This window comes from Mandrillus leucophaeus, unplaced genomic scaffold (genome assembly GCF_000951045.1).
Source record: "Mandrillus leucophaeus isolate KB7577 unplaced genomic scaffold, Mleu.le_1.0 Scaffold1392, whole genome shotgun sequence".
NCBI lineage: Eukaryota > Metazoa > Chordata > Mammalia > Primates > Cercopithecidae > Mandrillus > Mandrillus leucophaeus.
The window spans coordinates 357,996-375,842 of record NW_012101357.1 but is presented as its reverse complement, the minus strand read 5'-3'; the positions used below and the strand labels follow the sequence as shown (position 1 = coordinate 375,842).

General features: G+C 40.1%; 1 protein-coding gene across 1 annotated transcript in view; it reads left to right on the top strand.

Moving 5' to 3' along the window:
- The window catches only part of FAXC (failed axon connections homolog (Drosophila)), a 76,792-nt gene extending 62,586 nt beyond the window's left edge, over positions 1-14,206 (top strand). Inside the window, exon 6 of the mRNA XM_011973667.1 lies at positions 5,689-14,206. Coding sequence (XP_011829057.1) covers positions 5,689-5,978 — 290 coding nt within the window. The 3' untranslated portion in view covers positions 5,979-14,206. The remainder of the gene's footprint in view (positions 1-5,688) is intronic.
- Positions 14,207-17,847: the final 3,641 nt, after the last annotated feature.

The window sequence follows — 17,847 nt, the reverse complement described above, 5'->3', positions numbered from 1 at the left end:
TGGGTCAAGAACTCTGCAGCGTGTCTGCCTGTCCTCCAGAGTCCTATCAAAACCACAGACCTCAGGCCGGGCGCGGTGGCTCAAGCCTGTAATCCCAGCACTTTGGGAGGCCGAGACGGGCGGATCACTAGGTCAGGAGATCGAGACCATCCTGGCTAACCCGGTGAAACCTCGTTTCTACTAAAAAATACAAAAAACTAGCCGGGCGAGGTGGTGGGCGCCTGTAGTCCCAGCTACTTGGGAGGCTGAGGCAGAAGAATGGCGTAAACCCAGGAGGCGGAGCTTGCAGTGAGCTGAGATCCGGCCACTGCACTCCAGCCTGGGCGACAGAGCCAGACTCCGTCTCAAAAAAAAAAAAAAAAAAAAACCACAGACCTTAATGCGATTTTCTGAATTAGGAGGAGCCCAGCCTTCTGTGCTCTAGGAAAAACCTCATTCAGCAACTTTCACCAGCAATTATTTATTGTACTTGAGTGTCTTTTTACTTAATACTTGATAGATTAAAAAGTGGAAAAAATGCTGCATCTCCTTGACCAGCGTGTAAATATCGCCTCACTCCTGCACTCTTACTGTCCTCCATCTGGAGGGAAGTGTTCAGGAAGAGGTTGCTGTGAGGAGATTTGGGTTTCAGGAAAGGGCTGGATCAAATTACCTTGGCCTGCTTTTGTATTTGGAGATCTGTGAATTAATATTTTTTAGCTTCAAGGAGACAAGGCAAAGGGGGTGTTTTCACTACAGTATTCAAGTATTTTAGGAATTTTTCTGAAGAGGATATATGCTCAGTGTCCTCTATGCCTGCATGACAGATGCTAAAAGGAGCAACCAAGGGTGTAGTCAGCGCCTAGCGTGGATCTGGAACAGGGAGGTACTGAGTAAATACCTGTAGAGCAAATGAGTGTGTTTGGATGTTGGCCTCGGTTTTCCAAGTTATTTGCTGGTTCGTGACTGAGGGCTGGCAGGTGCTGCTGTGAGACATTGGCAGGCTTCTCTCTCACCCGCATTCCTGCCTGGCATGATTGGCAGCTGGGAGAACCTTAGTTCTGGATTCTGGATTTGGTTGACAATGTTTTCACCATCAAATTGTACAGAATGTTTTGATTATTAGAGAAATTAGAGGAATACAGGAATATAAAATGTGTTACTTTATTCAAAGAGCAGGGAGGGTATTTCCATTTGAGAAACCCAAGTCTTTATTCTATCTGGGATTATCTTCTGGGTAGAGGGGCATTCGACTTTCTGATAAATATCCTCTCGAGTTGTCTGAGAATATCACTTTGTTTCTTACCAATTGATTTTATTGGATTTTTAAATATGAAAAGTAATACATGATGGTTACAGTAAGTTGAATTACAAAGGTATAGTTTAAAAAATTTATGGCCTTCTCCTCATCCATGTCCAATATTATTTCCACAGAATAACCAATATTAAGGATTTAATGTAAATCCTTTTGTGCTTTTTTTCATGTACAGATTTGCATATGCATATATGTGTTTCAGTTTATTTTCACTATTTTTAAACTAAATGGAATTATATATACACATTATCTATAACTTGTTTTTTTCACTTAACAGAATATCATATCATTTTAACAGCTCCACAATATTCTATAGCATAGATGCACCTTAATTTATTTAATCAAAACCTATTGATGGAGATTCAGGCTGTTTTCATCTTTTACTTTTCTTCTTTTTTTTGCTTAAAAAAGCTTCATTTGATATCCATGTACATATATCTTTACATACCACTGCTTTCATTGTAGTTGAATAGAGTACTAAAAGTGAAATCCTGGGCCAAGAGATATGCACATTTAAATTTTTGATAGATAACATCGGATTACTTTCCAAAAAAGGTTATAGCAATGTATGCCCCTGCCAGCCATGTAGTACAATGCCTGACCCTCCACATTCTCATCAGCATTGGATGTTATCAGACTTTTTTTTACCAGTCCAGTGGATGGTACCAGTCCAGTCCCTGGTTCAAGTGATTCTCCTGCCTCAGCCTCCTGAGTAGCTGGGACTACAGGCGCCTGCCACCACGACCGGCTAATTTTTGTATTTTTCAGTAGAGATGGAGTTTCGCCATGTTGGCCAGTCTGGTCTCGAACTCCTGGCCTCAGGTAATCCGCCCACTTTGGCCTTCCAGAGTGAGGAGATTACAGGCATGAGCCACTGCGCCCAGCCTGTATAGGCATTTATATTAACACAGGCTTATCTCTGTCTCTCACACACACACACACACACACACACACACACGCCCACCCCGACCACTCCACACAACCTATTTCTACTGCCAACTTTTTCTGTTCTTTTGTCCAGTAGCATGTTAAGTGGCTCAGCTGATGGAGAATCTAGCCACAGAAAGGGATAGGCAAAGCCTGAAAAAGATAAAACCCAACTGTAGATGTCCACTCTGTTTCACTCTTTATCAGGGGCAGGAATTGAGGAGTGTGTGGGCTCGCAGCTCTTGGCTCATCAAAGCAAACCCTTTCTCAACTACATGTGGGAATGATCACTTCTTTTATGGTAACTCATTGCCATTAAGGGGTGGCACCTGTCTCCTCACAAGTCTTGAGACCTCAAGAATAATTACAGAAAAATATTCCATGACAGGTAGTGCAATACTATTAATTCCCAGGCCATGCTGTCAGCTCATCAGTAGAGAGCTGAGTGGAGGTGAAGGGCATGAGGACTAAGGAGGTTAATATGAATTCAACAGGTGAGTGAAGCACTTCACATGCCTGGCACACAGTTAGGACTATATAACTATATAATTATGATTATTAATTTTTATTATTACATACTGAAGTGGTATTAATGTCACATGGTCACAGAGCAGGCAACTCTTCCGGAGAAAGGTGAAGAAACAAGCCTGTAGAAAGAAAAGCCATGAATGAAGTGGTATTCATAGATCCCGTGGATCTTGTGAACAGATTCTGATTTTCTGTAGGAAAAGCTAGTAAGGAATGGATTTGATTGAGTCAAACAGGGCTGGCCCCAGGTTCTACTGTGAAGTGACTGTATTTCATCTTTGATGTCTCTTTACCTCCCCAATTACATATTTTATTTTCTCTTGCTGCTGCCTTTACATCTTTATTCAATTCTTGGTTCCCTGGCATTGGCAGCAATACCTGTTGAGGCGTTTCATGACTGTCCCCATGAGGGAGAAAGTAAGTGAAGGTTTTCCAGGCTGCATCTCCTCAAAAGGAGCAATGGTGTTGACTTCTGAGTTTCTGGCTCCAGAGCATGTGCACAAATATCTTTTAGAAGAGAATAGATTTTTACATAGTGGGGGTTGAGCTGTTATAATTTGAGAAGACTGGAAATGGTGACCTGGAACCAGTACGTGTCCATGGGATCCATGAAGCAGGGGGATTTGCTTTGTTTATGATTTGCAGGGGGTGTAAGCAAAACAGCAATCAAGTTTTGAAAAATTTTAACAACATGGGAAAATGTTTACAATAATGTTACAGGAGATAATATGTAATAATAATGGCAATAGGTAAATAGAAAAAATACTGAAAGAACTTACACCAAAATTTTTTTTTTTTTTTTTTTTTTTTTGAGAGGGAGTCTCGCTCTGTCGCCCAGGCTGGAGTGCAGTGGCCGGATTTCAACTCACTGCAAGCTCCGCCTCACGGGTTCATGCCATTCTCCTGCCTCAGCCTCCCGAGTAGCTGGGACTACAGGTGCCCACCACCTCGCCTGGCTAGTTTTTTGTATTTTTAGTAGAGACGGGGTTTCACCGTGTTAGCCAGGATGGTCTCGATCTCCTGACCTAGTGATCCGCCCGTCTCGGCCTCCCAAAGTGCTGGGATTACAGGCTTGAGCCACTGTGCCCGGCCACACCAAAATGTTAATTGTGATTATCTTGGATCGATGAAATCATGGGTACTTTTTGTTTTCTTCTTTATGTATTTGTACAGTTTCTGTATACAGACTAATTCTAATTTTCCAAAATGAGAATATGTTATTTTCCTTAACAGAAAAGTTAAATAGAGTAGTGACAAACTGTCATTAACAGAACCATTAATATGGAAACAACTTAAACGGCCTGTGATGGGGATTCATAAAGATAAACTGAAGCTACGGTACAGCCATACAACAGTGTGCAGTTACCACTGTGGTCAGAGTGTGAAATTCAAAGATTTTTATTGTACATTGTTAAGTGGAAAAAAGTAGGATAAGATAAAGAATAGGTAGTAAATCCTATATAGCACATGTAAATATATGTAAATGTATATGTAAGTATACATTTCTGGAAGAACATAAATGAAAATGTTATTATGGGGAATGGGATTATTGGTAATGCTTTTATTTTTTGCTTATCTGTTTTTTCTAACTTTCTGCACTAAAACATGGATTATTTACACTATAAATGAATGTTTATATAACTTAAATCCAAAGATACTCTTAGAGTAATAATGTCCTATAAGAGACAGTAGCAAATTATATATTTATAAGCAATGTTGCCATCTGCTGGATCAAAGGGAGAAACTCACCCTCTTTCTTTGTGTTTCATTTGGAATTAGGAAATGAAGGCCAGGTAGAGTGTCACGTTTCAGACAAATGCCTAGACAGTAATAGTGACTTAACACAAGAGTTCCTTTGATTCATGTAAAAAAGAAGTAGTCTAGTGACTGAGTGGGACCCGGATCCTGAGTACCGCTGTTCAATTTCATGTAAAAATTTAAAAATATCTTATGCTAAGTGTGTTTGCAGGCACACTTATCCATAAAGACAATTCTGAGTTATCCATTTTATGGATTTTTTTTGGGGGGAAAGTGTATGTCCTAACATAACTTTTTTCAGCTACTTGGCATGGTACTCAGCCCATAGCAACATTGCAAAACTTTGTTGAGTAAACGATTACTTCTGGCTGACTTAATGCAACCAACAGTTGATGTGTTTTCATGGAATATAAATTAATTTATATATGAACCAATCAAAGCATTAGTTCTCTTGATATGTAAACAGAAAATAATAAAATGCTTCCTAAAGCCAAATGATGGTAGTTTATCTGCCATTTTGGATAAACTACCCCACCACTTCTCATCATCATCAGACTCACTTCTTCATTTCATTCTGCTCACTCACTGAATTTAACTTTTCTCACTCACCGTTTTTTATTATGTGCATAAAAACCTAAATATTTTCACAGTATCTCTATGGAAAAATACTGTTAATGTTTACCTTCCCCACTATTCCAGTTTCTCAGAAAGCCTAGTGGCTGGATGTCATAGTTTGGGCCACTGTTGCAAAATGCTGTAAACTTGGTTTCTGGTAAACAACGGGAATGCATTTCTCACAGCTGTGGAGTCTGGGAAAGTCTGGGAAATGCAGGATCATGGTGGGAAATGCAGGATCTTGACTCTGGTCCATTCAGGATCTGGCGAGGGCCTGCCTGAGTGAGGGCCTGCTTCCTGCTTCCTGGACACAGTGCTGTCTCGCTGTGTCCTCACGTGGTAAAACGGGGAAGGCAGCTCTCTCAGGCCTCTGTTATGAGGGCACTAGTCCCACAAATGAGGGCTTGGCCCTCATGAACTAACCACCTCTTGAAGGCCCCACCTCCTAAGACCATCACATTGGGAGTTAGGATTTCAACATTGGAGTTTTGGGGGAACACAGACCATAGACGTGGTAGACTGCTGCCTTTGAGAACTAATCCTTGCTTTTCCTTACCACACTGCAGGTGAGCTGATCAACCTTGCCATGTACTGTGAGAGGATAAGGAGGAAATTTTGGCCAGAGTGGCACCACGATGATGACAACACCATCTATGAGTCTGAGGAGAGCAGCGAAGGCAGCAAAACCCACACCCCGCTGCTGGATTTTAGCTTTTACTCAAGGACAGAGACCTTTGAAGACGAGGGAGCAGAAAACAGTTTTTCCAGAACCCCAGACACGGATTTTACCGGACACTCACTCTTTGATTCGGATGTGGACATGGATGACTATACAGACCACGAACAATGCAAGTGACGTCCAGCCTCGCTGACGCTCTTCCTTGGCACCTGCCACTCCCTGGGTCGGTCCATTTTCCCAGGTAGCAATCCATCCGAGCTGGGAGGAGATCTTCGTGCTTGGCACAGTTTTCACATGCTAACTGGACTATAGCAGCCTTATTTCTTTTTTGTACAAACAAAACACAGAACCATTCGGATGACTCCATTGAAAACAAACAGGCAAAAAATAATAATGTCAGCATGGTTCCTGAAATCCATTTTTGTTTTCATTAGAAAACTATTAATAATATTGTGTGGTAGAGCAGGTGTAAGAGCGGGTTGTCAGCTGATAGTGTTTATGGTGATCCTCTTCAACCTTGAGGTCTTAGTTGTGAGATGGATTCTTGAACCTCCTTCATCCACCAGGATTTGAAGCAATGAGAGATATCATCAGAGAAAATGTAGGAGATAAATGTTTTATGGTGGCTGCTTGTACTTTATGTGTGTATATTGTATGTTGAGACATAAGTCAAATAAAATCCACAGATATTCAACGAACACCTACTATGTGCAAAGCACTGTGCTGGGTGCTAATCAGTATACGTTTTATTCTAAGCCCTGCCAGTGACTAGCTGTGTGATTTTGAGCAAATCTCTTATTAACTATTGTGTGCCTCATTTTTCCCACCTGTCAAGTGGGGATGACAATACTCTCCACCTACCTACCTCACAGGGGTGTTGTGGGGATTCTTGTGGTAACATTCGTACGGCGCTTTAAACCTCTTGGAAGTGGTGCGACATAAACACAGCATTTTATTCTTCATTGCACTTCATGCATGTGAAGATTTGAGGGCAAAGGAATTCCATATCCAGGCAACCACCACCACAGTCACTTGCAAAAGCTGAACAGATGAAATACACACAAAGGTCCACTTAGGACTTTGTCATCATACCTTTCTGTGATCTTGGCTGAATCAAAATCTTTTGTTGAAAGAACATTGGAAATGTTTTTACAAATTATCAACAGCTACAAACAGTCTTCAGTTCTACCACGTATTTGCAGAAAAGTGGTTCTTTCATTGCCTGAGCTCACCCTGGCATGTTCTGTGTTGATTCCAGAGTGTTACGTTGCCTACGTTTGATTTATTTGAGGAGAATAAATCTCAGGAATATGGCAGGTTTCATAGAGTTGAAGGGAAAATATTTCATTGATTTTTGTAAGCAGAAGCCTGCCCACTTGTAACATCTTTTTGAAAACAAAACTTGCACAGATGTATTGAAAAGATGAAGTAGCAAGAGGATACTTGTATCAAAGCACTCTGTGCAGTGTTAGATTATATGCAGTTTTATTAATGCAACTTTTCTGGTGTTTTAGGCCACTGCCCAGTGAGAGGAGAACAATGCTGAGAACAAGTCTTAATGTTTTTGCTATCTCCTCCCCGTTCTCTCTCTCTTTCCCTAAAGTATTCCATGAACTGTTGGCTTACCCATATTTGTGAAGGCTCCCTATTTCTAAAGATGAAGTTTCTTTTTTTTTAGGACATTTTCCAGAGACACATGGGGCAGAGATCCTGGGTGATGGCTGTTGAATTTGGGCTAGGAGAGCCAAGTTTTACAATTGCAAACAAAACTGCTTTGCTTCTGACCAACATAAGGATTGCTCATTATGGGGTTAAAGAGGCACTTCTTAAAATACAGAAACTTCTGAGAAATCCATGCACTCTACTTGAAAAAAAAAAAAACAACACCTCTGTGAATATAGCATTTGCAAAACAATCTTAAAAGACTGCTGTAGATTCACAAAGAGGTAAAGGGAGGAGAGTTTTTAAGGCTGCTTACCACTTAAGCAATTGTGTAGGGCATATGTGACTGGGAATATGCTCTGAGATACCCTAAGTTAGAAATTCTTATTCCACGGGAAACTTAGTTGTTAATATCTTATTAAAACCAGTCTTATTTAAAGGGACTGTTTGATGCCTAATAAGAATGTGGTGGAGAAGATATGAATGGATAAGCCTATTTGAGGCTCCGGCGTCATTTGGGAGGACTGTTTGCCTCCCCTCTGTCTAGCAAGTGTGTTTTAAGGCCAAATGGTGGCATTTCTATGTGACTAGGGAGACTCCTGGACTGAAAATATGAGTATAATGAACAGGTGGACTGCAGACCTGTCTCCACAAAGCATGGGTTGTCCTTTTCCCACCACATTTTAGCCGAAAAGAAATGTATTGGAATTTTTTTCTATAAACAATTTATTCTTACTGTACAGTACCAAGTGTGATGTATGTTCTCTCAAAGGATGATTAAGTTATGAGAATGTAGATTCATATATGTTTTTAATTTTGTATTACTTGGAATACAAGTATGTGGAGAACCAACTTTGAAAATGAAGTTGTAGAATAAGTCATTCCATCCAGGTACCTCTTACAGGGGCATGAATGGACATTGCTACCTGGAGTCTTGGGCAGTTGCCTGACAGCGTATGACTGGGCATCAACATTTTGTAGGTGTCAATTTGATTTAGAGCCCTAGAGTATGTTCCTGCTTTACTTTCCCAAGGTGGGTTATGCAAACAGAATAACCAAGACAAAGTCACCATGGTGTGAGTCTTTATCCAGAAAGATTTAATTTTATGTGCTTCATTCTTAAGCTACCCAGATTTGAAATGTTCTCCCATTTCATGAACAGGTGCTAATTATAAGAAAAAACAATAAGAAGTTAAGGGACATTTTGGTCATCTGGCTTCTTGTTCAAGTTCTGTGTTTCCTTTTTTGCTGGAAGATAACTTGAAGTATGTGGTCTTTAATGTTAACAGATGCTTTTGGTTGGACAAAAGACCCATAGGCTTTTTGTTCCTTTTTTACCTCTCATTGTAAAAGTAAATCAAGCTCTTGTATCCACCTCTCTTTGCCCACCTGCACTCTCACTCAACAAGATTAATGAGCAGAATCATTGAGCTTTACTCTCCATCAGAACAGATATAAGGACAACCTATATTTATGCAAAGATGAACTATATTGTCAGCATTTACCAATTTGTTGTTGTTACATAATGAATTGTAGAAAGTGACACTACGAAGGCTGTGGGCTACCTGGGAGACTAATCACAGACTTGGAACAACTTGGACTTGAATCACGACTGCAGTCTACTCCTCAAGTTAGCCCTGCCCATGTATACTGAGGTATTAGAGTATATTTTTGTGAAACAGCTAAGGTTCAAGGAACAGACATACTAAGGATTTTGGCCTTGTGGGTCTTGCTTATATTTGTTTGAGAGAAAATGTAGAGTCATAGAAATGTATAGCTGTGCTCAAAATTAGCTGTAGAAAGCACCTTATTGGCTCGGTGTCACATACATACTTATTTGAAGGGCAGGACCAAACACTGAGGTCAATATGGTTCTTTCCATTACACCACCTTGCCCTTGATGGTTTCTTTCTATTACACCACCTTGCCCTTGATGGTTCTTTCCATTATACCACCTTGGCTTTGTTGTCTTATAGAATGCATGTTACCTGAGAAGTCACCCTGTGTTCAGAGAACCAGCACGTCTCCAGCCATTCCCTGCTTGGAATCCTTCACTTTTGTTCAGCCTGGTCAAGACCAATACAAGAGACCTTTCATCAGTGCAGGGCATTGCTAGACTCTGCAGGGCATTGCTAGACTCTGAAGAATAGCAAGATAGATTCCCAAATCACCAAGACTCCTCATACTTTCTTATGTATCTTTTAAAGAACCCATGTCCATTCCCTCACTTGCTGAATATTTACAGAGCACCTACCCTGTGCCTGGCCCTAGAATCTACACTGGTTGCAGAGTGCAAATAGAACAGCACAGAACTCTGATTTCAGGGCATCCCTTTTTGCCTAGACTTCTCTAGCCTCTTTTACCTACTTGGCCACTTCCCTGTTCCATTCCACCCACTACAAATGGATTAATCTTTCTAAAAAGCTCTGGCCCTGATGGGGTGTGGCATTGCCTCAGGGTGAGGGGTACTCCTTAGGGTCTGGTGTTTTCACCTTTATTCACCTTGTCTGCATAGCTCCTCCATGAGAGCCATCCAGTGCAGCCAGGTTGATCCATTTGCCATTGCCTAAAAAAGCCTCATGTGGCTCCCCTCTGTGCCTCTGCTCATGCCAGTCCTTCTGAAATGTTCTAGTCTCTGCTCCACTGTCCCAAGTCATGCCCATCTCTCAAGGTCTGACTTCGTCAGCTTCACATGAAGGCTTCCCAGCTGATTATAATCTCCTCCTTTGAAAATGAAGCACTCATCATTTTCTTCCCTGAAGGTTGCATAGGAAAGATGCTCAGAGTGGGTCACGTACCATTAAATAGTGATTTTTCACTTTTTGTGTGTCAGGAACTCCACTGATAATCTAATGAAAGTTCTATACCCTATTCCCAGAAAAATACATATATGCAAATATATAAAATGTTACAAATAAATTCAGGAAATTTAGAGACCTTCTGAAATTATCCATGGTTTTCTCAGGGGGTTAATGGAACCCAGTTAAAAAGTCTTGTTCCCAAGAGTCTTTAAATGTTATCATTGTGTTTGTTCTTGTTTTTAACACAGCCAGAGAGAAGAAAAATTGGTACAGGCTATGCAAGCAAAAGTAATCTCTATTATCCATGTTCAGTATATCTTGAGTGACAGAAAAGAAGAAAGAAGTGCTCTTAGGTTATCTGAGAAAATTTTGTTTTGGAGGTTTGAAATTTTGAAAGTGATAGGATTTTGTTGTTGTCCTTGTCATTTATCTTTTAACCACCCCCAAAATTGATTTATCAAAATGAGTTCAGGGCCAAGTGTGCTTCATTTCAGCCCTGAAACCCACCGCTTCTGCATGGATAGGGCAACCAGCCTTGGCTGAAGGTGGGAGAGAAGAGGCTGGATTTTTCCTTACAGAAGAAAGATCTGCACAATCAGGTTTTCCTGTATTCATTCATTCATTCATTCATTCATTCGTAGAACAATTGTTGAGTGTATTTTCAATAAAAGGTTGGTGTGTTTTGTTGATAGGGAACAACTCAGGTTATTCTTCTTTCTTTCTTTTATTTATTTATTTATTTATTTTTAACAGAGTACAGTTATTTTATTGTTCCTGACTATGACCCAAGATCCTTTGTTCTCCTTTATATGCAATGCTATTTAAGTCAAACTAGAACTGATAAAAGTACATTCAATGACAAATTCTTCCCAGGCTAAATGCTGGGCTCTGGCAACCCATCTTTAACAGGTCCAGGGATCAATCACATGTGATTGTGAAGTGCTTGGCCTTTATTCAGTTGCTTCCTGTGGTCTGGATATAACTTGGGAAGTTCAAAAGGATCCCCTTGGTGGATGAGGAGGGAGGGGCCTCTTACCTGTAAGACTCTTGCTAGTGTCAAGGGTGGATGTGAACATCTGTGGCATGTTTTCCTCGTCTGAATTCCTTAGTAGAAACTCAGATTTTTGGTCTCTGACTTGCAAGAATATCTTAAGGGTATTTAAGTTTCCTTAATCTTTGAGATTAGACTGCTGGAACCAGCAACATTAGCCTTGCCTGTTAGCGATGATTACAGGGGGCACTGAAACATAGATTTAAAAAAAGGGACTCAGCTGTTTTGGAGCTGACAGGGTGACCTCCTCAACCATTCTGCTTTCGCCAAAGCAAGGAACTTGTCCCCAGACCTAGGCCCTCTAAAACTCCTGCTGCTGGCTGGACCATGACAAACTAGGATGCTCAAATTTCATGGGGATGATTGCCTTAAGTTGTCAGATTGGTAGACAAATAAAGGGGACCATTGCAATAATAAAACAAATAACCTATAGATATGGTCTAGCAGCACCAAACTGACCATTTCAGTGGGAAAACAAGTCATCTGCAGTAAAAGATGGATACGGTACTTTGGTGTTCTGTACACAAATAATTTTAGCAATGAACTTAATGGCCATCATGCATTTTTGAAACAATCCACTAACCATAAAGCAATATATATCATCATCAATTAACTTTATAAAAAGTTGTGTTACTAAATGTGACTAATTCACCTCCCACCCCCCACTAGCATGCATTTATTTTTATTTATTTGTGGCTCTGGAATAGAGTAACTTTCATTTATCAGTAATGCTTAAGCTTTTTTCCTTCTTTAATACCTTTTTTGTTTTTAGTTACCCCATGGCTTCTAAAAAAATAAGATCCAACTTCTGAATTGCTATGTTAGTTAATGGTGGCTAAACAAATAGCAGAGGGAATATAATATAATTGTTCATTGAGGGCTAAAAAAGAGGGATGCCATGAATATTTACTATCTTCCTCCTCTTTGAAAAATAATTTTCCTCTTTCCTCTTTCATTGTTCAGGATCGGAAATGTTCTTTCGTATTTGCTTCTCTTCTACAAGAGATTATATTTGGCTTATTAAAATATAAACCATGTCCAAATGATTGTATTTTTATCTGTAAAAAATTATGCCTGGGATTTGTTTTTTGCAGAAATAAGGCTAAAGACTTCTGCTTCAGTAGGGGTGACATGTTTGTGTTACTGCTGTCAAAATGATTTTATTGCAAGTAATAAGCCTCGTGGGATCAGAACATGCTTATTTTAAACACATGTTTTTTCCCAGTGATCTACATCATGCCAAATGTCTGACAACTCAAATGTTGATGACAGCGATGGTTTTTCCATGGTGATGTTGGAAAAATTAGGGTCTGAGTCCTTCATTTGGTGGTATTAGAATTTAGCTGAATAAGAGGAGAGAAGAAAACAGTAACAAATGTCAAAGTTTCAAGCAACCATGTGGTATGGCTGTGGTAGAGATGTATCAGGCAATTGAAAGTTTTCTAGATGGTGCCATCTTGCTAAAATAATGAAAAGTACAGGTTTATAAATCAAAACAAGTGCAATCTACGTAGGGAGGGATTGTCTATGCATATACAAGTGGCCAGTGCAGGAAGTGTTGAAGTCACATTTATCTTTATTTTAATTTCTATGCTCATGTCCCCCATTCCCCTTCTGAAGCCAGGCCTGGGACCTTAGCAACTTAGAGGGTCTGGTCCTGATGTTTACTCCTTTACTTTTGGAATTTCCTTCTAGTCTCTCAAGAGTGTTTGCGGCATATATTTTCCATTTTATAAATATAAAATGTACAAAGTAATGTATATTTTGTTTTAGAGAAGTCTTTTAAATGTTTGGAGGCAGCCCAGATCATCCCTATTTAGGCAGTGGTCTCCAAACCTTTGTGCTTATTCACCCCATTAATAAAATTTTCTGAGCATGCCCCTCCCTGTGTTTATTTATGATATATATGTATATATGTATACACTGCTGTATATGTATATACTGTTTTACTGATGTAAACATTAAAAACCATAGCAAACATGGACATTTTAAAAGTATATTTTCTGGTCCTCAATGGAGTTTAGAGAATGGGACAAGGGGTCTTTAGGCGTAGCACCCAGCTGCCTGTAATTGATTAGAGAATGTGTATATACCATTTGTGGCAAAGCAGATATAAAATAAGCATGGACACATGATTTTAGGTCAACGTATTTAATTATTTTTACTTAAAATAGGCATTTTTGGTTGGGGAAGAGAAGGATGAACAATTTGATGTCACCTTTAATATTGCACTTTTTAATTCTGCTTTTGGGACCACTTGATCTAGAATGCCTTGAAAATTCCGGAGAGATTTAACAACCCACTGAGTTAAGCAAAACAAGAAAAGAAAGTAGGGGTGGGGTGGTACCCAGATAATGCAAATGCAGGATGTATTGTCTGTGAATTTCAGCAACAATCTGAAAAACATGTTTTGATAATGTCTGGTAATTAATCATCTCACTGATTACATGTCTTTTTTTCTATTTGTTTATAATCTTGTATCTTCAAATGTGTGGAATATGTGCAGACTTATTTTCAGGTATCTGAGATAGGAAGGGCCAATGTTGGCATAATTTGAACCCACATTTCAGCTACTTGGGGGCTAACGGGCGGACACCACCTGGAAGCACTTACCTGTACCATCTGTTTTGCAAACACAATGATTAGCATCTTGCTGAATGATGACCCCAGTGTGAAGGTGGCATTTCAGTGTTTATTTCTGGATCTATGAGTTACTTTAGCAGAGTTATTAGTAGTTTATAAAGCCATATTTAAACTTGTACACTTGATTGTAAGATAGATTTGAATTGTGCACTATGTTGATTACTGTATATAAATGTGGAAATTCTGTATATTTGGTCTTAATGCTGTATGTATTTGATGTGTAAATGATAACTAATGGATATGAAATAGTTTTCTGTGAATGTCTTTATTCCAGTTTACTTCTGTTTTGCAAATTTGAATGTTTAAATTTCAGGCTCATGGGGAAAATCTGAAATGTTTGCATCTAATATACTGTTAAGTGGTGGTCTCTTAGATGATTGGGAGACTATTTTAGTTGTAAGTTTCTTGTATAATTAAAACAGAGGTAATGAATATTTTAGGCATATAAATTTCTGATAGAATTTCAAATGAGTGGCTTTTAAGAAGAAAAACAGATCTCTGGAATATGCTGTCCCATCCTCTCCTGCTTTTATTTCATGCCCAGTGTATCTCTGAGTGTTACGAAATGTGAGAACCACTGGTACAGAGAAGAAAAGGAGGAGAGGAGAGGGAGAGCTGGGAGCACATGTTAAGACCTTTGCTATGGCTATGCCTTATAATAGACCAATTGTCCCTTGTATAAATATTGTCTCAATTAGTCAGGGCATGGTGGCTCATGCCTGTAAATCCCAGCACTTTGGGAGGCTGAGGCTGTGGGATAACCAGAGATCGGGAGTTTGAGACCAGCCTGACCAACATGGAGAAACCTCATCTCTACTAAAAATACAAAATTAGCTGGGCATGGTGGCACGTGCCTGTAATCCCAGCTAGTCGGGATGCTGAGGCAGTAGAATCACTTGAACCCAGGAGGCGGAGGCTGGAGTGAGCCGAGATTGCGCCACTGCACTCCAGCCTGGCAACAAGAACAAAACTCCTTCTCAAAAAAAAAAAAAAGAAAAAAGTCTCTCTCTATAGATAGATAGATAGATAGATATAGATATATATGTATAGTCTCAGTTATACCTCTTCAATAAAGTAATTATTCTATTCCCAATTTATAGATGAAGAAAGAGGTTTGGGGTGATAAACTGGCATATGGTAATATGGCCATGATATGCTCAAGTCATTGGGGTCAGAGATTCACAGTAAGACTTTGGAAATTCAAATCTTATTATGAAGTCATTCACATAGGTGTATCATAATGAACCCTAAAGGATAGCTGGGTGTATAGGCATGTCAAGATCTATAGAGATATGCAGGATGTTTCAAGTACTATCTTAAAATTTGACCAAATCTTTGGTTAAATAATAATACTGTTATTCAAATGTCAGCTTTTTACCACTTAGAGCAAATTACAATCAGGTAACATTCAAAATTCTAACCCTCCCTTCCCAACATGGGAATATCTATTAAGTAGCAAATGGGACAACCCCCTAATCCCACATTTCAGAGATAATACTGGTTGAATATCTCTTATCTGAAGTGCTTGGGACCAGAAGTGTTTTGGATTTGGGTTTTTCTCAGATTTTGAAATATTTGCATTGTACCAGTTGAGTATCCCAAAATCAAAATTGGAAATCTGAAATAATCCAATGTCTGTTTCCTTTGAGTGTCATGTTGGTGTGCAAAAAGTTTTGGATTTTGGAACATTTCAGATCTTGGATTTTTGAATTTGGGATGGTCAACCTGTAGTTTGGTTTTTATCTTTTTAGACTCCATTTCTCTTGATCTATAAATCCTATCAGCACTGTTTATTAACATAGACCCTAGTCAGAAATGCTTTGAAATAGATCTACATCTACTTCAACGTCAGTTGGTTCCAGACCCTTCTAGAACTTGTTTGGGGTCCTGGACTCCCGTCTGTCCTGTTAGGGAAGCTTTGCTGTCCTAGCTTTCAGTACTCTGTTCAGAGGGAAGGGCGTCATTTACCTTTCCAGTGTGCTGTGCTCTCAGAAGCGTTAAAATACATGTTTTACTGCCATTGGTACTGTTTCTTGACTCAATTTTTCATATTTCTGTTCTTCTTTCCTTTTAGAGGAGAGGCGGAACAGCTGGTCTCCCTGCTCTCTCAGAAGCTGCTTGATTTGTTTCTAGATGATGCCACTAGCAGGCACTCATTAGATCTTTCACAGCTGGGCTGGTTCCCATTAGCCACAGATTTTTCTTTTAAAAACTGTCAAGGTCAGAGCAGCTTATCCTTTGGATAAAAGTGGATTTTGGAGGAAAAAAAAAAAGAGGAAAAAGAACCAGCTTCCTTCCTTATGAAATTAGTGTGTTGCTGCCCCGTGTACCTAAGAGGTCTATTTTAGTGCCAGTGTTATGAAGACTTAGGGGCTCGTCTCCAGTATAGGGACTGTTAGGATTGGAGGGTTACGTTCACCTATCGCAGGGTATATTGGGCCTGAGCAAACACATTGGGTAACCTATGCTCAACATTGTATCCAGGTAAATCTGGATGAAAACAAACACGAAAGGCAGCCCCGGAAGGGCGGAGGGTTGAGGGAGGGGCTGTGTGTGGGAGGGGGCAGGCCCAGCTCCCTTCACTACTCTACCTATTTACAGGCATTGATTGTGTGGGGGCCTGGCTGCCTCCTTCTCCACCGTCACAGGCCTCCTCCCAACTTTAGCTGGCGAATTCAAAGGAAGATGGCGGAAATCCTGTGTGACTGTCAAAAGTCAAATAGTCCTGATTCACTGGTGGCACAGCTTGGGAACGGGGGTAAGTGAGGAGGAAGTATGCAGAGCCAGATTCTACGGAAGTCATCCCTTTGGGAGTGAGGAGGGTGTTTAAGCAGGGAACTAACACAGTGGAAGAGTATTATTTTAAATAAGATTCATCTGAGGACAGCCTGGATATAGTCAGATAAGAGGCCATGGTAGAACAATGAGACCTGCTGATTCCTGGGGCTCAGAGTGGAGCTAAAGGTGTGCAAGGGGGAGGGGGTGGTGGAGAGGGGGAGAGGGAGAGAGCGGCCACGTGCACAAGGAAACGCTGAGGCTCCTGAGATGTGAGGAGCAACAGGGGGAGAGAGATGGTGAAAGTGAAGGTAGTGCTTAGGCTCCTACCCCAGGAGACTGGGGATGTAGTAATGCTGCTGTCAGACATGGGAAATATGGAGGAAGGGAAATGGGTTTGCAGGGAAAATGGAGTTTGGTTTTAGCCACACTGAATTTGAGGATCCAGTAACAAATACAGGCCTGGAACTTGTGATGGGGTAAAGTGAAGCCACAGCCTCTAAAGGGATAGTTAAAGCAAATAAGCTGGAGAGCTAGAGACAGAATAAAAATTACTAGCACCTTATATTTGTATTGTGTTTAATTATCATTAAGATATTGTCAGTAACTCCTGGGGCATGTCACTATCATCTTCTTATATAAAATGAGGGACCCTGTAGGTTGATCTTTAAGACCCCTTCTAGCTCAAATCTCCTTCCATTCTACCCTGAAGTTGAGTACCACTTCTCTATAAACACTAATTCTACCTCCTGCTTTCCTGATTCTCATATCAATGAAGAGTTTATTGACCAAATCAACTAATAGCTAACATTTACATATCACTTACTATGTGCTAAACACTGTGTTCCTAGCAAGCTGCATATATTAACTCATTGAATTCTCACAACAATAAAATAGGTGCTATCATTGTCACCATTGTCATTGTCACCATCATCATTATCACCATTATCACCATCACGTGACTCCATCATCATCATCACCATCATCACCGTTGTCACCATCACCAACACTACCACCATCCTCACCATCACCATCATCATCTCAACAGATTAGAAACTGAGGCAAAGTGAGGTTACATAACTCGCTGGAGATCTCATGCCAAGTGAACAACAGG